Source organism: Pituophis catenifer, unplaced genomic scaffold (assembly GCF_029215685.1).
Source record: "Pituophis catenifer annectens isolate HBS135680 unplaced genomic scaffold, rPitCat1.0.hap2 SCAF_1, whole genome shotgun sequence".
Taxonomy (NCBI): Eukaryota; Metazoa; Chordata; class Lepidosauria; order Squamata; family Colubridae; genus Pituophis; species Pituophis catenifer.
In genome coordinates, this window is record NW_027256881.1 from 307,597,081 (window position 1) to 307,623,574 (window position 26,494).

Sequence of the window (26,494 nt, forward strand, 5' to 3'; positions counted from 1 at the left end):
TTCAGAGTTTTATTGGTACTTTTAAAGCATGCAGGTCATGAATATTATCGCAGTGTGTTTGGCCCATTCAAATTAAAATCTCATACTCTCAAAAAGTTTCAGAAACTTAGTTTCACAAAAGCAGAACATTTGTAATGAAAAGTATGTTACACTTGCATTTTTCTAGACAAGCCATTTATTTGAAATACCAACTATATGTAGGATAAAGTCAGTGTTAACATGCTTCTCAGCAACAGTAGAAAAATAGAACCAGTGAAAACCTTTTTACAATTATAATGATACTCAAAAGAGAAATGTATTCTTTTACAATGCATCACACAAGACTAGAATTCAATTCTAGACAGTACCTAAATAAAAATTCTATTTTTCTTAAAAATAGTATGTACAATTGAAGCGTAAACAAATTTTACAAAGTACTGGTTATGCAGGTTGTAGAAAAAACACTTGCATAGGACATGAAGTTGGTTTAAGAAAATTTCTGAGCCTTTAGCATTGAAGGCACTTTTTATACCAGTAACAGCACAAGAATTTTATCATGGACACTTAACATCTTTCAGAAATACATACAAGTATAGAAACATCGGTTTTTAATTCTTCAGCTTTCCCCAACACTCCACAAATATCCATCCATCATATAAACAAACACAGTCATTGGAAGTAACTAGAGTAAGAGTGGTATCTTCGGACCTTTTCAAAATAACACATAACAGATGGAAATGGTTTATATTATTTCAAGGTAAAAACAAAAGTATCGAAGGAGAAGACATTAGCCCTTTTCCATTCCTTAACAGGCAGAAAAAGACTGAAGACAAGTTCAAATACAAGATATACTAAATGGCTAGCCGGGCAATTTTGCTTTAAGCTTGCAGGACTACAAGAAGTAGCTTTGTTAGTATTGCAAAAAAAATATATTTGTAAACACATTGGGCGAATGCCAAAATGCCTTGTGTGGCACTTCCCTCTATAGTAGCAGCCCTTTGTCTTCTGAAAAATGCAGCTGATCACACTAGTGAAGCAGCATCAATTCCTTGTGCCTATGAAAGATTTAAAAATTCTCAAAATATTGTATATGCATGGAAATGAATCCCAGCTACAGTTTAAACCCCCCTTTTTCCTTTGTAGGATGCAGTCAAATCAGATTTGGTACTGTTAACAACAAGATTAGCAATAATCTGAAGCTATTTTATGTTAGTTCAGTAACTATCTCTGACATGTGATTATAGAATACTTGGGACTTATTAAATTTATTTGCCCATCTCAAATCCAAATGACTGGGTGGATTTATTCCAATATTTCATTAAGATTTTTTTAATTGCTTAAAACGTTGAAAAATGGTACATAATCATTTATTACAATAACGTGGAAGAGGTGAGATTGATTGTGCATCCTGCATTTTGAAGATAAAAGCTTTAAATACATCTCATAGTAAATTATCTGTTCACCAGAATGTAAAAGCAATTTCAATTACGACACAAATTCTTTTATTAATTCATTGCTAGACAAAATTGGGGGGGAAACCCTTGCATTCCTCTGATTGACTGGGTCACAGATATTTTTTAAAAAATAAAATCAAGAAGACTCTTAAAAGGGGATGGGTAGGTAGGATGAAATTCCTTATGCAAAGTCAGTAGAAGAGTTACCTAAAGGTCCACAGATTATTTCACTGAGATGGAATTAAAATACACTAATAATTAACAAAGCCCAAATGTTGATGGGGATTAATGTTCCATTTATATGTGGCCCAGAGGAAAAGGCAATAAGCCAGAATTCTGCAGCCTCTCTAAACTCTTTAGGCAATCTGCTCAAATGGGAATATTTAGGCTTAGGTTGTTAAAGTGGTACAACAGTCTCTAGATCTGCTACAGATTTACCTTCCTCTAAAAATCTGCTGTCAAATGATAGCTTACTTTACTTATGGAGTGTATGTTTTTATGCTTCTCATTAGCTATATCACAGTAAAAAAAAAAGTGTAAAATGAATTATCTAAATCAATTCAATAGCTACTACTGAGACTGAACACTTGTGCCTTGAGTTTCTCATCCATACATCCTATCACATTTCACTAGACTAGTACATTGGCTTTGGGTAGAATTGGAAAAAAACCTACTTGAAATAGAGTATTAACTTCTAAAATGGACTTTTCTATAGTCTGTTTTGGGAGTGTAAACAAATCCAGGAAGTTATCAGAAGAGTCCTATCCGTGATCTCTACAAAACAAAGCCAATATACAGTACATAGAAAGATTTGAGTTTTATGTTTGAAAAAAGATTTTCAGAAATCATAACAGATTTGGGGGGGGGAGAGAGAGCGAGAGAGAGAGCACTACTACTGAAGATGATAAAATAATGGAATATTATTTTTATCAGTGCCCAAATTGAACCAAAGCATCGTTCTTGAAACACGTTTGACAGAAAACATGTTTAAATCCCAGATCATTAACAAGATGCTTCACAAGTGACAATAAATGATTATCTTATCCCCCAAGTGCTGTCTTATTACCAAATCAACTTTTCACAGAATATATTTTTTCAGTTCACAAAGATGTAACACAATGCTTGAAATTAATGTAGTGTAAACTATCTGGACAAGCTGTTAATTCTCATTCCTTTTTAACAGTGTTTCCCCTTAAAGGGTTGGGACTGGGAACTAAAAGATTAGTGGGGACTTTAAAAAAGAGCTCAGAAAATAATTAAAAACACTTAAACAAAATGTACATTTCAACAGTCTCAAGTACAGTATTTAAAAATAGATTTAAGGTTAGCTAACAATTTTAAAAAAAGGTTCAATGTTGCTAAGGTTCAAGTGATGGAAGAGCTGTATTTTAGAATTAACCACCATATCAAGTCAAGCCTTTGCTAGGTATTACCACACAGTGGTACTGAAATTTTTCCAGTCCATGCAAGAGAAATACGTGGCAAGTACCTGAAACAACTGACTGCTGAAATGGCCATTCTTAGTGGCAATAATCTATCTGCACAGCATCTCTACTTTATGTTCATAAAACCCAAAAGAACCTCCCTTCCAATATGGTTTAACCAACTTCAACAAACTCCAAACTATTCAAGAGAGGAATGAAGAAATTAAGTGCTAAATTGTTTATAGCTCATTAAGTTGTAGTCATCTTCAAATATGCTTTCTGTCCACAAAACAAAGTATATATAACATTACTAAAACTGCAGCCCTTGATTTCTTCAGAGGCAGAAAAAAGGCAGTAAGCATTCCTCTTGACTTTTCCAGGAGGGCTGTTCTACCAAAATGTAGCATTAACACCCATGTCAAATGCTAAACAATTCTTTTCTTGCCTTCTTGTGCTTACCATCTATGTATCTTTCTAAAATGAAGAATCAGAAAAGCACGTCTACAGAAATGTCACAAATTTGAAGCACTCGTCGCACTGTAACCAAAGGGCTTAAAAAGTGTTCCGTCAAAGTTTTCATGTTCCAAAAGGAAAAGAATGTTTTCAGAAATCATAACAGACTTGAACTCCTCACTTTCAAAGAAAATCCTGGCCACAGACATTACTGAGCACTTGCTACATCAGCAGCCTGAGACTTGGTAAACAGAGCATACACATTAGACTGGATTCTTGTATTAGTGGTAAAGCCGAAAGGTTGCAAACCTAACCAGAGCAGTTTTGTAAGTGTGCTGTTCTTTGGAATTCCTATTGTCATTAAAAAATAAAGACAGATATTTTCACCATCTTGTAAGAAAATACATCTTAAGTATGCAAGTATGCAGCCTAATGCACACTGAATACCAGGAAATGATTTCTTTAAAAAAAAAAAAAAGACGCTCAAAATAGTATGAACATACAGTCCTATAAAATATGACAGTAGAAGTTTAACATACCAATATAAAAATTAATAAAATTAATGTACAGGTGCAAAAGGCTACCTTTTATTTTTCCTTTTTTAAAGGTGCCAGTTAAAATATATTTTAGCAAAATCTGTTGAAAACATAAACCCTGAAGCAGCATTCCAAATAAACTGGGAGCATGCCATTTCTTAATGAAGCCATGTATATACAAAAATAATAATTAAAAAAATGATATAGCGGCTGGCATTGGAAAAAAACTGGCCTGAGAAAATTTCAGGCCAGGGATTTCAAAGACTGATCTTTCACAAGTCTTAGGCACAGAGAAGAAGTGGAGGTGGAGGGTTTTCAGAGGGCAGATTTTTTGTATAGGAAGTCGGGAGACTTTCTTCCTCTACTTACAACCTCTTCTCTTTCCAAATCTACATTTCTCTGGGCTTCACTCTCCAGAGGCTCAGTGTCGGCCAATCTCCTGCTAGATGGTTCATCATGGATTTCTTCCCTGTAGGAAGGCAGGGAAGGTCGACCAGAGGTTAGGCCATACGTTAAATCCGTTTCCATTTTTGTTCGTCCCCTTGCATGAATTGATATATTCCCAGGGTTCTCCTGGGCAGCCAAAGCCAAGTCCAACCTCTGGGGAGGTTGTTCTAAGACATTGAGGTGTATCGTTTCATTCTTTTGTCTGTGTGAATGCCCTTCTTGAGAAAGTGCATAGTCTCTCCTAGAATCTTCTAGCTTTTTAGGAGAGATGTGATTGGGTAACTGAGTGGTTTTTAAGCCGCTGGGCGATGCTTTATTGTGATTATATAAATCTGGGCCAAAATAGATACCTTGGGAAGGTGAAGGGGTGTGCCTGGTAAGGGAAGGAGTAGAAGGCCTGCATGCAGCATTCGAGAAATCATAGAAATCAGGATATTCCTGGTGATTCTCTCTAGGATCCAGTTTTTGCTCAGCTGAATGTTTCTTCCGTGAACTATGTATGTGCCTTGTCTGAATGCATGAAATGTGCTGAGGTGGTCCTGGTGTAACTTCCAGAACAGGCTCTGTGTCCACTGTAAACTCTGGCAGCCTCCTGTCCTTCAGAGATATAGTTGACACACCCATTGCAATATCTGGCATCAGCTCATTGAGAACAGGTTGAATACCCTGAAAAAGAGAAAAACCAATTACAACTTGTGCTTGTCATCTAGCTGTCCCAGGACGACTTAGCCCTACAAAAGTCCAACATTACACAGTTAAGAATCTGACATTCAACTTGCCCTGTTTTATACATCATACTGTATTTGCTCAGGAAACGAAAAAGTTGAGTGCTGTTTCAAAACTAATAAGAAATAATGATTCATAAACTATGTAGTATTTTATATTGATGGTTCTATACGATGTTAGCTTCTGAAATCAAAGGCTCTGATTTGAGCACAAAGAGTTGAGGCTTTCTAAGCAAACTAGTTAAAAATTAAAACATGACGGCAAGCATAGTCATATTAATGTAGAAAAGTGGGATAGCCCCAAATCTTACCAAAAGCGGAAATTTTCATTTACTATATCTGCAATTTGGCAATGTGATTTTTTTAAAAAAACGTGTTCCAAAAAGCTGCAGTGTATCCAGGATAATATAGTCCTATGTGCAGGCCTGTCAATTTTGTGTGTTTCCTGTAGAGATGCATTTTGGATTGCTTATTAATAGGAAGCTCCTACTGAATTCATTAATTCAATAGGCAGATTCCAAAAAGTAATAACTATACATAAAATGCTTTAATTATGATTTGTTGATAATACAGGTAACACTGGTCAGCAACAATGTTTTCACAGAGATTGGAATAGGTGTTCTAAGAAGGATTTTTTAAAAATGAAATCAGATTTTTTTCCCTAGCATTTCACTTTCGCTTATGACTCTATCTTTATGATTATTCATGTTCAAATAATGACATTATGCTGCTAGCATATTTTAACTATTGTTAACAATCATTTGTAACCTAATTATTACAATTATTAGTAGATAAATAGGTACCATTTTGGTTGGAAGGCTTTTATTTTTTACAGATTATGCTCTGTAACAGGAACCATGCCAATTTATATATTTATAACATTATAAGATTAAAATATATTTAATATATTATATATTAACTTTTTAACATACACATATGTGGATGTGTGTGTTTGTATGTATTATATTGTTGTGCATTATGTAGGTTATATTATAACATATACCATAGATTACCTTTTAACTTTCAATATTGTAAACCTAACTTTTAATTCTGTTTTGTTTTATTTATGCTTTTATATTTTGTGATATGTTTTTATTCTAAGCTACCCAGAGTCGCTTAATTGAAATGGGCAGTATAAATATGTGACAAATAAAATACATAAATATTTATACATTGAATGGCTACCTTATAAAGTTGTTTCATCAGCTGTTAGTTGAAAATGGGTAATAGTTTTTTTTTTTAAATAAAGCATACATTTTCTTCAAGCCTACTACCTTGATAAAAACACAGAAGAACCAAAATTAGTATCTTATGCATAAACTAACTTATAAGCAAAGGTGTAAGAGAAACTTCACAGAAAATGTGGATGCAATCTATAGGAAAGGATTTAATAAATGAGTAAAAATCCCCAGCTACTATGTTCACTTATTCTGGTTAACCATTTACCTCTTGATATGTTCCTTCGATGGCCTTTGGAGGAAAATGAATTTGGTGAGCAAGAACTTGGTTTTCTGCCCATTGTGTTAGCTTCTCCTCCTGCTTCATTTAAATCTTCACTAGATTGCCTCTTCTACATACCATGCAAATATTTGCTTTATTTTTTGTACATTAATGCTACCTAACAATCTTGGCATCTTCATTGGCAAGAGCTTGAGTCAATTGATTAAACCCATCTGCTTTGTCACATAAATCTATCAATCTGGAGGGCTTATTTGTTATCAATTTAGACCATAGGGAAATTATACAACAGCTTGTATGATCTCTTGTAGAACAATTCAATGCCACAGTGCTTGATCACAATCAACGTTTCCAAAATGAAGCCTGCTCCACTTCCAACAGCTATAATGGTAAACTTAAAATGCCAAGTGTTATTCACAGCATCCTGCAGTAGTAAATTAATACTGATATATTTATTTATCCACTTTATATAGCCATCCATTTCCTATTTATTTATTTATTTAGGGAATTTATATTGCAGTCTATTCGCATATGGCCCTTCTTTTGGGTCCCACCAGGTGTATCTCTCTAGGGCAGTGGTTCTCAACCTTCCTAATGCCGCGACCCTTTGATACAGTTCCTCATGTTGTAGTGACCCCCAACCAGGGGTGGGTTCTAAATTTTTTTACTACCGGTTCTGTGGGCGTGGCTTGGATGTCATGTGACTGGGTGGGCATTGCTAACTGGTCATGTGACTGGGTGGCCATGATTGTGTGTATAGGGACTACTCAGAGGGCTGAAAAAAGTCATTTCTGACAGGTCCTCGCACTTTTGACTGGTCCTCACACTTATGACCATCCTCACATTTATGCCCGTGCAGCATTCTTAACAACCATGTCACTCATTTCACAATTGCTTCTCTTCACCATGGTGACAAGATAGGGAGAAAAACATAAAATGTGAGGACAATCGTAAATTCGAGGACTGGTCAAAAGTGCGAGGACCAGTCAAAAATAACTTTTTCAGCCCTCTGAGTAGTCCATATGCACAAAAGGACTACCCAGAGGGCTGAAAAAAGTGATTTCTGACAGGTCCTCGCAAATCAAAGATTTCTGAGACCAATGGTGAATACTTAAATTTCAGTAGTCACCAATCCCAGTCTTAAAATGAGTTTAGAATCAGTGGGAGTCACTGATAACAATGAACTAACTAGCTACTGATAATGAGTCCAGTCCTGTCTTTCTTTTCCTTCTGTCCAAGTTTTGCAAGTACTTTTTCCAGGTATATGTTTTATTCCAAAGTATACAAACCATTATTGTTAGAGAAAAAATGGGTCTTCCAAGCAATTTTAAAAGACATTGTCAGAATGACTCTGCTCTCAGCCCCCCTTGTGGCTCCTTGAAAAGCATCCCCCCCACATATGTAAATGAAAAGAATAAGCTTAAAAATCCTAGCCTTTTAAAATTGAAAATATGGAGAATTGGGAGGATGAATTTGAGACACTAAGGGAGATGTTTCAAAAAGTAAGGAGGCATTTAAGGGAAATAAAGAAGCAGAGAATTGGTTAGCTTGCAAAAAAAGAAAGAGAAAAGATGAATGAGAAGCAAGAGAAACAAGGAGATAATATTGAAAAGGAAATAATTGAAAAAAAAAGATAAAGATGATTACATTGAGTTCAATAGAAAAAATGGAATAAGATGAAATATACTACTAATAATTAAAAAGATGAGGGGAAATTTTGAGAAATATACTTGATAAATGAAAGGAAGACTGGGGTTGCCTGGACTCCATAGTGGAAAATATAAAATTGAAAATGAATACAACAATAGAGAGGGATGAAGGAAGGAGAAGAGAGACGGAAGAGGGAAGGAAGAGAAGGGAGGAAGGAAGGGAAGGGAAATTAGAGTAGGAGGGAGGGTAAGACAGGGAGGAAGAGAGGAGGAGAAGGAGAAAGGAAGAGGAAGTAGGGAGGAGAAGAAGAGGGGGAGGAAGAGAAAGTAAGAAGGAAAGAAAAGACAGAGGTGGTAGGTTTGAGGAGAAAGATTGCTGTACAATAAAAAAAGATGAAAAGGAAGAAAGCCAACCCCAAACAAATATAAAGATATTAAGATAAAGAATGAATAAATAGCAATAATTAGAAACACACGTACAAACATACAACGTATTTTCTTTGAACAGAGTATTTGGCTGGTTCACAAATTTAAACAGTGTTTAGTCAATTAAATTTACAATTTCTATATTTCCTTTTTGCCATATTTATTCCTCAACTATTTTTTTAAAAAATGAATATTACCCTTCATCCTCATCTCTAATCTTAATCAAATTCAATGTTTCCCTTCTATTCTATATTATACCCCTTCCCATTGTCATCTATTTTTAAATCCATCCTCACATTGGTTAATCCCGGTATAGCCAGCTGACGCCATCGCTGGTTATTGGGGGTGAATCATTGGCCCCCACGGAAAGGGCCCGCAACTTGGGCGTCCTCTTGGATGCACGGCTGTCCTTAGAAGGGCATATGACGGCCGTGGCCAGGGGGGCTTTTTATCAGGTTCGCCTGATACGCCAGTTGCGCCCCTTTCTGGATCGGGACTCCCTACGCACAGTCACTCAAGCACTCGTCACTTCTCGTCTGGACTATTGTAACGCTCTCTACATGGGGCTCCCCTTGGGGTACACCCGGAGGCTCCAACTGGTGCAGAATGCGGCCGCGCGGGGGATTATGGGAGCGACTGGGCGCTCCCATGTGACTCCTCTCCTGCGCGAGCTGCATTGGCTTCCGGTGGACTTCCGGGTGCGCTTCAAGGTGTTGGTGATCACCTTTAAAGCGCTCCATGGCTTAGGGCCAGGGTACTTACAGGACCGCCTTCTGCCACCAATAGCCTCCCACCGGCCAGTTCGCTCCCACAGAGAGGGCCTCCTCAGGTTGCCGTCGGCTAGACAATGCCGGCTGGCGACCCCCAGGAGGAGAGCCTTCTCTGTGGTGGCACCTACCCTTTGGAACAATCTACCCCCAGAGATACGAGTGATCTCCGACCTCCGGACCTTTCGTCGGGCCCTAAAAACTCATCTCTTTCAGTTAGCCGGTCTTTCTTGATTTTATGATTTTATGGTTGGTTTTAAATTTTGATATGGATTTTAAATTGATAAATTTTAAACTATGGGCCAAATTTAATTATTTTAAATCTATTTTTAATCGTATTTATGTATAAATGTTTTTATTTTGGCTGTTCACCACCCTGAGTCCGAAAGGAGAAGGGCGGTATAGAAATTCGAATAATAAATAAATAAATAAATAAATTATGTAATATTACAGTTGTTTAATACAAATTCAACATTTTAATATAAATCAATTAGTTATATAACTATCTTTTTTGTATATTAATCAATATGAACATGAATATTCCAATTATTTCCATGCCATCCAATTTCTTACAAATCAATTAATTATATTTACCAATAATAATAAACCAAATAATTTCCCCCATATATTCCTCCAAACCACAACTTAACCATTTCTGCTTTCAACACAATATACAATTAATACTATCTCAATTATTACAATTCCCTAGTTAAATAGAGCTTTTTTTCTTTTGTGTTTTAAAATCTTGAAGTCTCCTCTTTTGCCCTAAATTTCCCATTGTTTGCACCTACCTTTTTTGGTGAGGAAAAAGAAAATAAATCTGCCTCTGTCTAATTTTCCAGTAACAGCCAAAGCCTGCTTTACTTCCAGTTTCGTTTTCAGCTTGATTTGCATAAGGAGAAAAAAAAATCTGCTCCAGCAATTTAGCTCTTTGCAGCAAGCTGCAGAGCCCTGCGCAAAACAGCTGGGAGCAAATCAGCTGAGAGTCGGGAGGCAGATCTAATCAACGGGCTAATTAGCCTATGCTGAAGCTGAAAGTTGTTGTTTTTTCTTGCTGTTTGCTTGCAAGGAGGTAACTGCTGCGAGGCACAGGCCAAAGGGTGAGGGCCACCCTCCTTGCCACTTAGCGCCCCCCTGTCGCCCCCTTTTGTCTCTAGCACCCCCCTGCCGCCCCCCTTGCCTCTTATCACTCCCCTAAGGCATGGTACCGCCCACTTTGGGAACCACTGGCTTAACTACTTAAGTACTTAACAACCGGTTCTACCGAAGTAGAATCCCACCACTGGGTCTACCCATTTATTTTTGCAGAGACCGGTCTACTCATTTTTCTTTTAACACTGATCAGCTGTAGGGCGGCCCTTTGAAGCCCTGCCGCAAGAGTTTAAACAGTTTTTTTTTTCCCTCTAGCCATCAGCTGGGACTCAGGAGGCAGCAATAGATTGGGGGGGGGGGGCAAATAAAAGGTAAGAATAACGCGGGGGTTGGTGGGTGGGGCCCCAGAACCGGTTTTCCAATGGTCTTAGGCAACCCCTGGGAAAGGGTCGTTCGACCCCCAATGAGGTCGCGACCACTGCTCTAGGGCAGTGGTCCCCAACCCCCGGTCCGCGGACCGGTGCCGGGCCGTGGAGTACCTGGCACCGGGCCGCACAGCGGCCGGGGGACATGAACGCTGCAGCGCAAAGGCTCCTGGGCCATGCGCAATGGGCCGTGCGCAAAAGCTCCTGGGCCGTGCCCCCACCCCTGCGCGCGCTCAGCGGGCCGCGGCGATAAAAAGGTTGGGGACCACTGCTCTAGGGGATGGGACCCTCAACATTCCCTGCCTCCCCTTATGATTCTGGGCAACTTACAAACAGATTAAAAATATATACAACTTAATCAAACCCCTTAAATGTAAAAAAAGGTATTGTCTGCATAAAATAAAAAGGTACTCTTACCACTTGCTTTTCAGCAGCTACCACAGCTGCTGCAGCTGCAACTGTCTGTCTTCCCAATCCTGCGGTATTAGTGCAATCTGGAGGTGTGCCTTTCACACTGGAGAAATAATTGGGTAGGGCAGCTTTGGGGGCTGTTCTGGCATGGAAGAGCGAATGGTTACAAGGATAAGAAAAAGAACGGGAAGGGTGCTGGCTCTGGGCTCTTTGCTTCCATCCAACTTTGAACTGACTGTGAACTGGAGTCGCTGGTGGATGGTAAGGAGGGGGAGGAGGAGGGAGTGGTGGGTGGAAGGCCACAAAAGAGTCTAGGTCTGTAAACACTGTTTCTGCAGTGGGCGTGCTGTTCACACGACATCGGCCTGACTGTCTCAGGGTCAGAAGTGGGCTTTCATCTCCAAAGTGCTCGTCGGGGAAGAACTTGTGAGGATTCTGCAGCAGAAAGACAGAACAAGAAATGCAACATGTCTATGGAGATTCTCAGTCATCCAGGTCATGGTTGTCCCAAAGGTGTTTTTTCTGAAGAAGCTTCTTGGATGAGAAGTGAAACATCTTCAAAGAAAAACCAGAAAGTCCAGTTGCCTCTTGAAAAAGCACCTTTGGGACAACAAATGCAACACTTCTACTAATACAGATAAATGGTCAGTTGTACTTTTTCCTCCATGCCAACAATATGGAAACATGGTAGGTTTGCATTACAATGACTTTGACTGGGAAAAATCAGCACAACATGCTAGCACAATGGGATCTATATACGTATCTAATTACAGAGCCTATGTCAGCAAAATACAGTAACTCTTCCTGTTCCATCTTTACTTTACTTTTATTTGATTTCTATACCGCCCTACTCCCGAAGGACTCAGGGCGGTGCACAGCCAACAATAAAATACATACATACAAAATTTAAAAGCAGAATTAAAATCAAATTAAATAATTTTGGCCCAGACAATTAAAACCCCAATCTATTTAAAACCAATTATAAAATTTGAATATATAAAATACTAAAAATTTAAAATTAAAATTCTTTTATAAAAGAGGGAGAAAATTAGGCCAGGCCCGCCTGGTGAAATAGAAAGGTCTTTAGAGCGCGGCGGAAGGCGCGCAGATCCGGGATCCTCCGTATCTCCGGGGGGAGCTCGTTCCAGATAGTAGGTGCCCCCACAGAGAAGACTGTCCCCCTGGGGGCTGCCAGTCGGCATTGTTTGGCCGACGGCACCCGGAGGAGCCCCTCTCTATGGGAGCGTACCGGCCGGTGGGAGGCTATTGGTGGTAGTAGGCGGTCCCGCAAGCATAAATCCCATCTTAAGCATAAAACTACATAAATTCTCATTCTGTAGATCAACATAGGGTGGGGCTCTGTATAGGCTTTAGTCTAGGATTCTTAACATTTTTTTATCAGCATATTTGAATCAAAAGCTTTAGATGGCTGTAATTTTTATTAAGCATTCTCATCATTATGCATGAAAGATAACTCACATTTAGAATAGAGCAGCTTAAAGGAGCAATGGGAATACTTTCTTGTTCATCGGTTAGAAACAAATTAATTTGACCTATTCTTTTTTTTTACATTACAATATGTAACTGAATGTACTCACTTCTTCAACACTTTTGCACATGCTAGTTACATCTGACTTTGAATACACGCAAGTTCTAAAACACTTAAAAAAAGAATCAGAGCAGCCTGCTTGCATGCTGCCTTTCAACGCTTCATACCTGCAGCAACTCAGCAGCAGAATCAGAAAGTCCAAACTCCCTCAATACACGGATCTGAATCTCATAACTGACTGTGGCTCCTTCTCCACAGTTCAGAGCATAAGCTCGCTGAACTTGCTCAGTATGGCGGAGCTCCTGCAGCCGTCTGACCATTTCTTTAACAACAGAGAGACGAGGAACTGAGAAAAAAACCAAACAGAAAACAATCCGCATTGAAATTAATTCTGCATTCTTGTAATGAGCTTCAACAGGACCCAGGTTTAGCAAGGTAGATATTTACACTTAAGAAAGAACTTATCTAAAGGCAATTGATCGGAAAGACATGTGTCAGCAAGATCAATGCAATAATGACTCGAGCTACAAAGTTGGACAGAGGACAGTACAGATGAATTTCCTTCATTTCCATCTTATTGTGAACCCACTGAAAACTTTTACCATTTAGATCAGTTTTCCCACCTGAATTCAGTATAAGCACCTGTATAAGCAGGACAAGAAGCAATGGGTGGAAACTAATCAAGGAGAGAAGCAACCTAGGACTAAGGAGAAATTTCCTGACAGAACAATTAATCAGTGGATGATTTGCCTCCAGAAGTTGTGAGTGCTCCAACACTGGAAGTTTGTAGGAAGAGATTGGACAACAATCATCTGAAATGGTATAGTTTTTCCTGCTTGAGCAGGGGATTGGACCAGAAGACTTCCAAGGCCCCTTCTAATTCTGTTATTCTGTTATCTTTCCTGGATGTTCTTTATGCAAAATGGACCATCAACACTTCATCCTGCCAAGTATTTCCAAATTTGCTTATGGGTTGGGAGGCACTCTGCAGCACATGTGGTAATCCTATCAATCTAGCTGCTGATACAACTAAGAAGGTCTAACTCCTTTTACAGTATTTTCCCACTAATATTTTCCAATAAATATCTTCATTCTGAGCATATTCTACCTCTTTCCATTAGTTTAACCAATACGAATAACAGAATAAAAGATTTGGAAGATCATCAATCATTTGATTTTGTCCCTTAAATACATTGTTAGGTAATTTTTTTACAGGGTTTTGTTGCAGCTTCCAAATCTGTCTCTTATTTAATTTCCAGAAGTTCCCTCTTTGATTGCATTTTTTTTTTTTGGTCATTTTGAATCGGGAAATAAATGAAAACTGCCATGTAAGATAAACAAGCTTTCTAAAGTTTTTTTTTTAAAAGGATCCAACTACCGCCCCCAAGGAGAAAAAAACCTTCCAAAATATCCCAACTTCATTCATCTTCATGAATCAATGTTCACCACTGTGGCCTTTTCTCCCTCAAAGCTTTCAAAGTCACCCGAACACCAATTTATTTTGTCCTTACAAGTGCTATCATTCAGACTATACAGCTTGGCTCAGTGTCTTCAATGATTCCGGTCACTGATCAAGGCTGATCATCACCAGCTGATAAAAGCATAAAATCCTGTACCAAATACTAAACTATCCAGTGACTGGAATTAATTTCAAGGGTTGACTCTTTGTGTTCAACAACAATTTTCTTGATCATAAACCAAAATAACTGTGGCAGCTATGCAATTCAGCTTTTATTATGTTACGCACAACTCCCAAGGATTTTTCTGCATGAGAAGGAACGCAGGCAATAAAAAGCAAGTTTTCTAGCCAAATCTGGGCATCCTGTTTTCTTCTTTCTTACCACTGATGGATTGCTGTGAGTAGCAAAGCAAAGAACAGGACCAGATACCTGTATTTCCAACAAAATACTGGCAACTGACAAAAAAGCTAATTCTTGAGCGCTGGCACCAGACTTGTCCCTCTGAAATTCAGCTTTGGCAGTTCATTTAAGCTTAGTTCTTGGATTAGCATCAATTAAGGTCAGCATTTGGAGGGCTGCTTTATAAAAGTCTTCCTCTTATACATAAACTTTAAATGAAGAATGCCCATAAGAATTTCTGGCATCACAAGAACCTTTGAACACTGTCCACTATTCATGCCTCTTCTGATACACATTCTGTACTCCAAACTTGAAGCGACCATGCCTTCATCTTGTTTTATATCAACAATCTCTGTGGTACTTCTTAATACGAATATGTCAAACATAAAAATCCACCATATTCTTTTTTGATTATGCAGAAATGTATGTATTTTTTAAAGTGAGTCTTACGTTAATCAAAACTACCAAACTGATATGAATTTATGTATTATGCAAGCACACATCATGGATGAACTAATACGTTTTATTTCTGTCTAAACCTACAGAAATGGGAAAAAGGAAGAAATGGTTTTTTTTCTATTAACATATTCACAGTGGACCGAGCTGGCACAGGACAAAATTCCCACATTCTTTTTTTTTTTTTTTTTTTTTGCTTTGCAGTGAAGACATCTAGAAATACCCTGTTAAAAATTATTATTTTTTTTTAAATTTGATTATATGCTGCCCTTCTCCGGAGACTCAGGGTGGCTTACAATGCGTTAAGCAATAGCCTTCATACTTTTGTATATTTATACAAAGTCAGCTTATTGCCCCCACAAACTGGGTCCTCAATTTACCTACCTTAGAAAGGACAGAAGGCTGAGTCAACCTTGAGCCTGTTAAAAATTATTAGGGTATTATGACCCTATATTAATTATCATACACTTGTCCTCCTATTTTTATTTTTTGATGAAACTCTGGTATTTCAGTGTTAAAGAATTTCACAACCAAGAACGATGTATTTATGAATTGGCTTAGAAACATACCTGGAATTTCATTGGCTACAACTGAAGGAGGACTGGACTGATTACTGGTCATTTGCTGGTGATTTATCATATGACAGCACTGTGGAACAGCATTGTTTACCATGTAGAGAGTATCTGGTACATTGGACATTCTAACCATCCGTAAACGGACCAGGTCCGTCTGCTCCACCATCATCTCATCCAAAAGTGACTGAAACAACAAAGGTAAAAGAAATGTTTTGCTCTAATGTACCGAAATAAAAAGGGAATATATACAGGTAGTCCTCGACTAGCGACCACAACCGAGCCCAGAATTTCTGTTGCTAAGTGAATTTTGGCCTATTTTACAACCTTTCTTGCCACAGCTGTTAAGTGAATCACTGCAGTTGATAAGGTAGTAACCTGGTTGTTAAGTGAATCTGGCTTGCTCATTGACTTTGCCTGTCAGAAGGTCACAAAAGGGGATCACATGAGCCCGGGACACTGCAACTGTCGTAAATATGAGTCAGTTGCCAAGCGTCTGAATTTTAATTACGTGACCATGGGGAGGCTGCAACAGTCGTAAGTGTGAAAAATGGTCATAAGTCACTTTTTTCAGTGCTGTTGTAACTTTGAACGGTCACTAAATGAACTGTTGTAAGCCGAGGACTAGATATAGCCTTTAAAAAAAAAAGACCATATAATGGTAGATAAGAATAGATAATAGAATGTTACTTTTTCAGGAAATATAGTTTTGTTTCCTTTACATATAATTTTATACATTCTTTACATTAAATATGGAAAGCTTCCATTCTTATGAGTCACTAATCCCTTTTTTCATGTAAATCATTCAGATGACTTTTAAGGGCTCACTAATATTCAAAGAAGCTACTTTGCTAATGTGGGTCTAAGATTAATTTATCAATCTTACAAACACAAGGCCACCTGCACATTACCTGAAATATTGCTGATAACCAAAAATACCAAAGGATTTCACTGTACAAAGAACAAGGGTGCAAAAAAAAAATTTCTTCATACAAAATTTGCATTATAATGCATACTGTCTTAAGTACCATACAAACAGAAAACAAGATCAAATTTCACATGTATGATATTCTGGGGAAACTGAATTGCATCAAAGATCTGAATTTTTTCTCCTTACACTTCTGGTGGACTGGAAGGAGGCGGGAAGACTTTCTTCTTGAAATCAGTCCATAGAGGAAGACATCCACCAAGAGGGGTAAAGCATGCAGTTGTTCCCTGCTTTCTTCTGTCATCCTTTCTCTTGTAAAGGAAAGCACATAGTTCCTTCCTCCAGACACTGGAGGAAGCTGACAGTCATGGCTCATTTCTGTTTAGGAAGAGGATGCCTTCCTCTGTCTAGACAAGCTGGAAAGTCTCTGCAAATGTGTACACGTGTATGTGGTGAATAGGAAGGTGCATGCTCAGAGAAAACTCAGAAGAGATGAGAAGAGATTAAATCAATCTTTCAAATGTGTTCAGCAGGTAGAGTAATTGCATGGAAGAAAAGATCTGAAATCCTGTTCTTTTGGAGACACCAAAGGAGATGGAAGCTTGTCTAGCCTCCAATTCATGGGTGTCCAGGTCCATTGGCTGGATCCGGCCCGCAGGGTGCTTAGACCTGGCCAGCATGGCTGGCCTGGAAACAGCAAAGGGCCGGCTCACAGTGCTTCTGCTAGCGAAAATGGAGCTTGGGGGGGTCCGTATGCCCCCCTGCACCCTATTTTTGGCCTGGACGGCTTTCTGAAGCCCTCTGCCAATGAAAAAGGAGCTGGGGGGGGCACACGAGCCCCCATTCAGCTCCATTTTTGCTGGCAGAAGGCTAGCAAAACAAACTAAAAACAAAACAAAAGGAGAAATGTTTCCCCCCTTGCACTGGAGCATGCAAAAAGGGACAGAAAAGGGGAAAGGGAAAAAGGAAAGACAAAGAAAAAGAAGGCAAGATGGGAAGAGAGCAAGGAAGGAAAAGTAAGGAAAGAGGGGAAGGGAGAAGAAAGGAAAAAGAAGTTAAAGGAGGAAGGAAGGAAGGAAGGAAGGAAGGAAGGAAGGAAGGAAGGAAGGAAGGAAGGAAGGAAGGAAGGAAGATTATAATGAGAGTGAGGGAGGGTCTCAGGGAATCCTGCTTTAGCACTTGGCCACCACAGGTGCCCCCAACACAAGTCCCGTATCACCATTACCCCAGCCATAACACACACAACCCTCTGAGGTCAAACACAACCCTGACGCAGCCCTCAATGAAATAGAGTTTGACACTCCTGCTCTAATATATCAGTTACTCATATACTGCAAAGAATCCTTAGTGAATCCAGGATGAGAACCTGAGAAAAGGAAGACTTAACATTCAGAAATATTGATGTCTGCCTGCAGAGGTCTGTTACAGGTTTCAAAGTCATCTTAAACACTTTTGCACTTCAAACTCATAATACTTTTTAAATATCATTCTGAATATAGAACGTCCTTGGTCAGATGAGTTACATGGCAGGCTGGGTAACTGCAAGCTATTTATGAGATGGATGGCAGCATTAATACATCATTTTACCTTAGCCTCCTCCACATATGGTGAGAACAGCCTCGGCCTCACATAAATTCCGGCATTTTTTTGTCGCAGCCACACATTTGACTTTCCACCTTCTGCTGTTGGCAGCATGTCTGAAGGAGGTGTACTAATGAGACCTCTTTTCATCTTTAAAAGAAAACATCACATCAGAAAGGTAAACCATTATTTTTAAGTATAAAACAGCAACCATGTACAACCTGTTGAGCGTCACCCATAAGGAATAACTGAATTGTATCCATACCAAATCAAACACAACAACTGACTGAAGAATCGGAGCAAGTACCCCCAAAAGCTTCCAAAACCACAATAAATTTTATATAATAACCTAAATCAGGGGCAAGAGATCTGTTCTTTGGTGGTGATTTGATGATCTTGTTGGATATCACCAAAGAAAAAGCCCCTGAACCTGAGTGGACTCTTCCCGGCCCATTTTTTTCTGCACTTTTCTCATGGACAGCAGCATAAAAAGCTGAAGCAGGATTCAAAGGAAACTTTAAAATATACTTACCGAATCTGTCAGTACTTCACTGTTCATAGGCAGGATGTGCTCAGTGCGGACAATCGGTAAGAGAGGGGAAAGGATTTCTTTTAATTCCTCAATATCAAGATCTCGCCTCTTTACACCACGCTTGTTCACACTGTGAGCTGTGCCACTCAGTAAATTGGGTTCTGAGAAATTAAATAAGTTGTTTTACTTAGGTGTTCTATTTTTTTAAAAAAAAAATTGATTAAAGACATATTTATTCTAAAGTTTTATTATTTCTTACTTATGAACATTACTTAAATAAAAATCAGGTCTCGGACCAGCTTACTGTAAAATTAACCCAAATAAAAGAACTTCTAAATTTATTTATTTTTAAAAAAATGCTATTTTTAAAGTTTTTTTTAAAAAATGGCTTTAGTTCTTTGATTTGGGTTAATTTTTACTGTAAGCTGATCTGAGACCTATTGTCATTTAAGTAACATTAGTGTTACTTACATATAAGCCTGTATTAAAGAGCCGTGGTGGCGCAATGGTTAGAATGCATTACTGCAGGCTAACTCACTGCTCACTCCAGGAGTTCGATTCTGACCGCTCAAAGTTGACTCGGCCTTCCATCCTTTGAGGTCGGTAAAAGGAGGACACAGATAGTTGGGGACAATATGCTGACTCTGTAAACTGCTTCTTAGAGACAGCTGGAAAGCACTATGAAGTGATATATAAGTCTAAGTGCTATTGCTATGTTCCCTAAAATAGAGATGTTAAAAGCTAACATTGAAGTAAACACGGGGGCAAGAATTCTCTAGTTTTTTGGCCTTTGATTTTTGGGACAGTATTGTTTTCCTTTTATTTGAAAAACTGTATTAAGCTTATCTTAATGTTCATCATACAGTTTTTCTGACTTCTGTGTGGGTGGAAGGGGCTCTGCTGACCAGAAAAGAGAGTTTGGGAGGCCCATGCTGATTTATACTTTGTTTAGGATTTTAATGTCATAACAACTTAGAATCGCCTTCTTATCACTACAATATACTTTCAAAGCTGACACCAGCCAAAACACTGAACAATTCAAAGAAGCAGTGCAAAACTGGAAGATGTAGAGAACCTGGCCATAGAATTTCCAAGAGTAGGACATGACTGGATGGATAACATTATCATCATCCCTGCAATATATACTACACCAGTCAAATATATGGACTACATTTAAATGTGGTCGCTTGGTAAACTGGTCTATCAGGGATGTGCTGAAGTTGTTCCTTCAATATTCTGATTTAAAGAAAAAGCATGGGACAGATAGTCCTTAAGTTAAAACTGGTCCTTTAACGTTATGTCATAATTGAAAAAAGTTACTTACAACCTGTCCTCTTTTGCCATTTTCTGGCAAAAAACCACCAATTAGATAAAATGGATTCACACTTATGAACATGTGGTTCGCTTAATGAACACATGATTTGCTTAACAACTTCTGTGACCTGCTTATAAAAACAGTTATAAAATTGAGTCCAGTCAGGTGGTGTCTCAACTTACGATCGCAGCGACTTATGACCAAAATTGCAGTCCCAACTGTGGTTGTAAATTGGGCATCACCTGTACACACATTTATTAGGTAGTTAAATTCTGTTGGCACAAAACACACACATACAACACATATACAGATGAATATATAAGGAATTTCAGAGTTGCAGGGGATAACTACAACATACTGTACATCAATGTGCCAAAAGGCCTAGCTAATTTCTGCTGCTATTTATAGACAGGGCAATGGTAATGTCACCAGCAAATCCTTTCACCACGTAAGCACTTCAGTGCTTCTGCCACAGAAATATTAGTAGTATTGTAGACAAAAGTGGATACAATGAATTAATTAATTAATTAATGAAATTAACTTCATAAGCACTGTATTTCATACTAAAAAGCATGTTTCGGTCAGCATTTAAAGATTAAATATGAGAATTTCCTTATTAACAGTGATAGTATCTATTAAACACCTACCTCGATCTGCAATTCTTTTTATTAATTGATGTTCACCCCATTTCACAAGGTATTTCAAGATATCTTGCTCACTCGCCTATTGAAGGGAGATTTAAAACAAAGCATTAAAAAAACACAGTTTTAGGCACACAGCATCATCAAATTAACTTTTAGATCCAAAGTGCTTATTCTAATGAAGTTTAGATTAATAATAAATTACAGCTAATTAAGCTCCTTAATGCCAAAGATTTGTAACACAATATGCTACTGTTGCTCAATGCATTTTAGTCAAACTCCTACAGTTTTTATTACCAGCACTTCTAATTTGACAAAGGAACTTTGTTAAAGTATTCTACTTTTCATTACGTGTGTGTAAATTTTCATTCTCTTTCAAACAATAACCCCGAGGGTGTCTTTGAGGTCCAGTTGTTGCACAAACGTATCTAATAATAATGTGTATCTGGACTTTGCTTGTTGCTGATGTAATGTTTTTTTGGTGGGGATGTGTTGCATCTTCTTGTATTTTGTTCTGTAAAATGCTAGCATTTTTAATTCTTTTTAAACACTCAAAGCAGTTTGATGAGTGAAATATAAAGAAGAGACAAAGCTATAACATCCCCATTCTTGAAATGAAATCCTGCTTCCTGCATTGCATTGCAGAAGAACTGAAAAGTGCATTGATGAATCACTAAGAATCGGCAGAAGTACTGGAGTAAGGCAGCATGTAAATGTAATACATTATTGTTATTATGGAATCAATAGGACACCAGATTATGGTGTCCAAAGGAGAAATAAAAAAACTCAAAGATGACAAATGCAACTGTATGACTTAACTTCCCCCCACCCCCACCTTGCTTTTTGTATATGTGCGTACTAAGGGCAGGGGCTTTGATTGCATAGTCACAAGTATAATCTTGTAATATTATATGTGGATGACCTTGGAGAACAAAGGGAAGAGATGCTGCCTAGGAAACAGCTAGCCAAGACAGATAGGAGCCCCCAGTGGTTTAACAGTCTCGCCCTAATTGATCAGGCGGTTAAAGCTAGTGGTGGGAAGTTTGTACCTCCAGACTTGCAAGATTCGGTTAATGGAGCCTTACAATGAAGTAAAATTAGCTCATCCAGTCACATTTCCTGTCTGGTTTATCTGGAAGGGCTGACACATCTTGACACATAGACCGTGCAGATGCCACTGCCTGCATCTCATCTCCGCCAAATGGATTTGTGGATGTTTAAGCAAGAAATTCTCTTATTTCTCCTGCTTTGTTCCAGGCAAGCATGAGTTAACATGTTGGTCCTTCTCTAAGCATATTATATGCTTTGGAAATATTTAAATGAAACAAGATAAATATAATCCCAAACCACTTCCTTTTCTAAGTGTTCCTGATATGCCAAAAGAAGCCAGGGGACAGAGAAATTGGAGCTAACCACAGGCTTCTAGTTGATATTTAATAACATGTATAGAAATATGACTGACATTCTGATTTTTAAAAGAACTTTGTTTTAACTATTCTGAAGCTGAAGAGAATTGAAAAATAAGACAAGTATATGAACCAAAGTTTCCAAATTTCGTGTTATGTAATCAGAGCAAAAAAAGCATACAAAGATTTATTTTTCAAGGTAATATGTAATACAGATGAGAGACATTTTTGAACTAGGTAACAACAATCAATGGAGTTTTTTTTCCATTTACTGAACTAGGAGTGTGGAGGAATGAAAAGTAATCAAAATCAAAGAGATTTAGTGTTTTTCAATGAGGAGCCTGGATTTCCCATTTTCTTGCCACAAATGTATGTTGTTAGTGTGAGACTACTATATAATTTCTATAAACCTCTGAAAAGGCAAGACAAAAATTAAGCCTAAAAGAAGTTTCACTTAAAATAATTTGCAACTGCTTCTAGGCTATTATTAGGCTTTCAAGCAATAGTTTATACTGTCAGTTTGGGCTGGGTTATATGCCAGGAAAGGAGAATGCTTTCCTTAATCACTACCTCTGCAAGCAACTTGTGTGTATAAATGCCAGAATAAGGGAAGAGGAAGAACCCGTTCTGCACACAGTAATTCAAGCAAGGTTTTGCTTCTTCTGTTTTTCTCCAGTGGTCAAAGTTTTAGAATCTGCATGTTTCTGTTCCATATCATTAGTAAGAAAGCCTGATTCAGCACTTCATAAAAGTAACTGAATGGGAAGAAACAATTACCTGTAAGTAGTCTGACTGGATAGCAGTTTGCAAGTGGTCTTTGCAAAGTTCATAAAAGACATCTGAAGTCATGACTTGGGAAAACTCCTCACAGAGGAAATGCAGGGCCTGGCGGTGTACCCACTTGGAGCCATAAGGCTGGGAGCTCCACTTGAGAACGGCAATTAAGGTTTCCAGTGAGATGCTCTCAGCAATAATATCCTCGCAGCCTACACAAAGAACACATACCATTTAATGAGGTTTACCTGTTCAAGAACTGCCATTATTCAGTAGAAGCCCTGTGATCAGAAAGTTTCATAAGTAAAACTACAACTGTCCTTTTAAGCAAGGCTCTTTTAAAAACTGGCCTGTCAACATCTGTTTATTTATACAGCTGCAATAGGCATAGTGTCTCAAAAGTAACTACAGGTAGTCCTCCACCACAAGTGGGACCAGCAGCTCACTTAAGTGGTGTGGTCACTAAGTGAAACTGTGACTGTGCTTATGATTTTTACTTCAGCTTTCCTTTGCTTTGAAGGCCTGCCTAGGTTGTTAATGTGAGGACTAATTGCAGAGTTATTTTTTCATCACCATTATAACTGCAAATGGTCGCTGTACGCTTAATGAGGGCTACCTGTAGTCAAATTTATATTCTAGAAATAGCAGTTTACTATCTTTGTCAGGATTCTGCCCTCCTCTCCCCCAATTACTGTCAGAGATCATTTAACTGAGGATATCGAAACTAAATCCAGATTCCACACAAACGAAGTAAATACAATGATCATGCCTCCTACGGGGCAATTTAAAATATCTATCTCCATCCACATGTGTGCACACAACAGGGTGGATTTGATTTAAATCATGATTTAAATCACTAGTAAAAAGGCTTGATTTAAATTAACTCGATTTAAATCATAATTTTTAAAGAGCAACTGTCATCTCTGTCCCACAGCGGCTCCTCCTCTGACCTGCTGTTGACTCACTGACAGTCCCAATATTGCAGAATATGCAGCCTCAAGCTACATAACTAAACTCTATTTCATGCTGAATAAACTAAATTATTAATGTATTTTAAATAGAAAACTATCTTTACATAGATTTTTACTCCAAAAGCATTTTATTAAAATAAATTTGATAAAAACAAAAAAAAATCTAATTTAAATTTAAAAAATCCAATTTAAATTTAAAAAAATCTGATTTTTTTTATTTTTTTTTTAAAAATTGATTTTTATCCACCCTGGCACACACACAAACACACACACACAAACTCTTTTCCAGGACTCCAAATAAGCCAAATCATCAGGGGTGAAATTCTCCTGGATCGGACCGGATCGCTTGATCCGGTAGCAATCTTGGCTGGTGGTTCGACAATCCGGTAGTGATGGTGGAGTGAAGCTCCGCCCACCCACCCAGGTATCATAACTTCCTGCTTTTAACCAGGAAGTAATGTGTTTTTTACCTTCTGCGCATGCGCATGGGCAGAAGATCTGCGCGCGCCTGTGATGGGCGCACATCTGATGCATGCAGTTCTGAACCGGTAAGGAAGGTAAGTAGATTTCACCCCTGCAAATCATCCATATATAGTTTGTTTTTCACAAAACCACATTAATCAACAAACATAATCAAGAGTTATTTTTGCTAACTGTGCTTAGTAGTTCAACCTATATACTATTAAACTCTGATTCCTGTAATATTTAACTGGGTGAAATGGTGCACCGTAGGTAAAACATTTTCAACTGAGGTACTTCAAATGGGCTAATTTCCAAAATGGGTTCAAAATCTGGAACCCGTGACTCCTGTGGAATTGAAATTTGTCATATTATATAAAACATTTTATTTCATAAGCAGTATTATAAAGCACTTTATGACATAATGCAAAATGTCATAAAACATTTCCTGTGCTGATGTTTGACTATGGGATACATGAGTTATTTTCAAGGCAGACACATCTCTGAATGTATCCCAATTTTTCCAGTGAAGGCTGTCTATCAGAAGCTGTGTTACTGTTGAAGGCACGGAGGAATCCAGTTAGTAAGCATCTTTGAATAGATGACTCAAAGGGAGGGAGGGAGGGGAGAAAAAAGGAAGGAAGATTTCCAAGTTCACTGCCAGCTTCCCACAAGAAAATTCAATGGGGAAGCCAACAGGAAGTTGAATGTTGCTCCCACTGCCACTGAATTTTTTTTTTTGGCCTGCCTGGCTGCAGAGGTTGTTTTTTTTCTGTTTAGGTAAGGAAATATCTCTGAAACAATGACCCAAGTCATGGATTGTCTAGTGAATAGCAAAAGTACCTTTAAATGCCCACCTAATACTTCAGTAGAGATGTAGCATTTGTTACAGCAGAAAACATGTCCAGCAGAATCAATTAGAAACGGAACAAAGAAAGTTAATGTTTTCTTAGCTATTTAATTCAGCAATCTAACCTCCCCATTTCTCACATGTTGCCTGTCTAGACTTCAGGATTTGGCAGACGTAATCCTCCACAGATTTGCCTCTATTGCCAGGAGAAGCGTCTCCTACACTCAAGCAGAGCTCTGCCTCCAACACATACCGTATGTTCCCACCATTAGCTGCAAGATGCAGATTGGTCCATGTCTCCATAAAGAACTTAATTTTGGATCCTCCTCAGCTATACCAATCTGGAATAAATCACCACTTTTTCTGGGGAATCAAAACATAGGTCACAAGGCAAATGATCAAGGCTCACTGCAGCCCTTTTTATTATATAAATAGTACAGGGCTAGAGGAGACCTCACTAAAAGGATCATGAGAGCTGCTCCTCTAAACCTCAGAGCTGCCCCCTGAGCCAAAGAGATGCACTGATATTTATATATTTCAGAAAAGGTGGAATCAAATTATCTATTTCAGAAAAGGGGGAATCATACATATCAAACCAGTCAGTCCTAGAGGAGATCAACCCTGACTGCTCTTTAGAAGGCCAGATCGTGAAGATGAAACTCAAATACTTTGGCCACCTAATGAGAAGGAAGGACTCACTGGAGAAGAGCCTAATGCTGGGAATGATTGAGAGCAAAAGAAGAAGGGGATGACAGAGAATAATGTGGTTGGATGGAGTCACCGAAGGAGTCAGTGTAAGCTTAAATGGACTCCCAAGGACAGTAGAGGACAGGAAGGCCTGGAGGAACATTGTCCATGGGGTCCTGATCAGGGGTAAAATCTAAAATTTGTTACTACCGGTTCTGTGGGCGTGGCTTGGTGGGGGGGTGGTAATGTGACTGGGTGGCGTGGCCAACTTTTTTTTTTTTTTTTACTTTTAAAAGCATTTTTTTCTACAGCCTCTTCAGCCAAAGAGGTTGCAGAAAAAAATGCTTTTAGGAGCCTCTGATGATCAGGCAACTCAGCTGGGATCGCCAGAGGCTTTTAAAGGCATTTTTTTTTCTACAGCCTCTTCGGCTGAAGAGGTTGTAGAAAAAATGCTTTTAAAAGCCTCTGACAATCGCAGTTGAGCCACGCGATCATCAGAGGCTTTTAAAAGCATTTTTTCGGCTGAAGAGGTTGTAGAAAAAATGGTTTTAAAAGAAAAAAAAACAGCCTCTGATGATTGCGCGGTTCAGCTGGGCATGGGGGCGGGGCGCAGGGATTTTTGCTACCGGTTCTTTGAACCACCCACCGCCATCGCTACTGGATCAGGC

General features: G+C 38.5%; 1 protein-coding gene across 1 annotated transcript in view; it reads right to left on the reverse strand.

The window, feature by feature from the left end:
- Positions 1-4,062: 4,062 nt before the first annotated feature.
- Positions 4,063-26,494, reverse strand: part of BTBD7 (BTB domain containing 7) — a 50,991-nt gene continuing 28,559 nt past the window's right edge. The window contains exons 3-10 of the mRNA XM_070931520.1: positions 22,863-23,071; positions 20,686-20,761; positions 18,724-18,884; positions 18,198-18,341; positions 15,680-15,869; positions 12,963-13,141; positions 11,253-11,681; positions 4,063-4,959 (exon numbers count right to left, since the gene is read on the reverse strand). Of these exons, the coding sequence (XP_070787621.1) occupies positions 4,162-4,959; positions 11,253-11,681; positions 12,963-13,141; positions 15,680-15,869; positions 18,198-18,341; positions 18,724-18,884; positions 20,686-20,761; positions 22,863-23,071 (2,186 nt within the window). The 3' untranslated portion in view covers positions 4,063-4,161. The remainder of the gene's footprint in view (positions 4,960-11,252; positions 11,682-12,962; positions 13,142-15,679; positions 15,870-18,197; positions 18,342-18,723; positions 18,885-20,685; positions 20,762-22,862; positions 23,072-26,494) is intronic.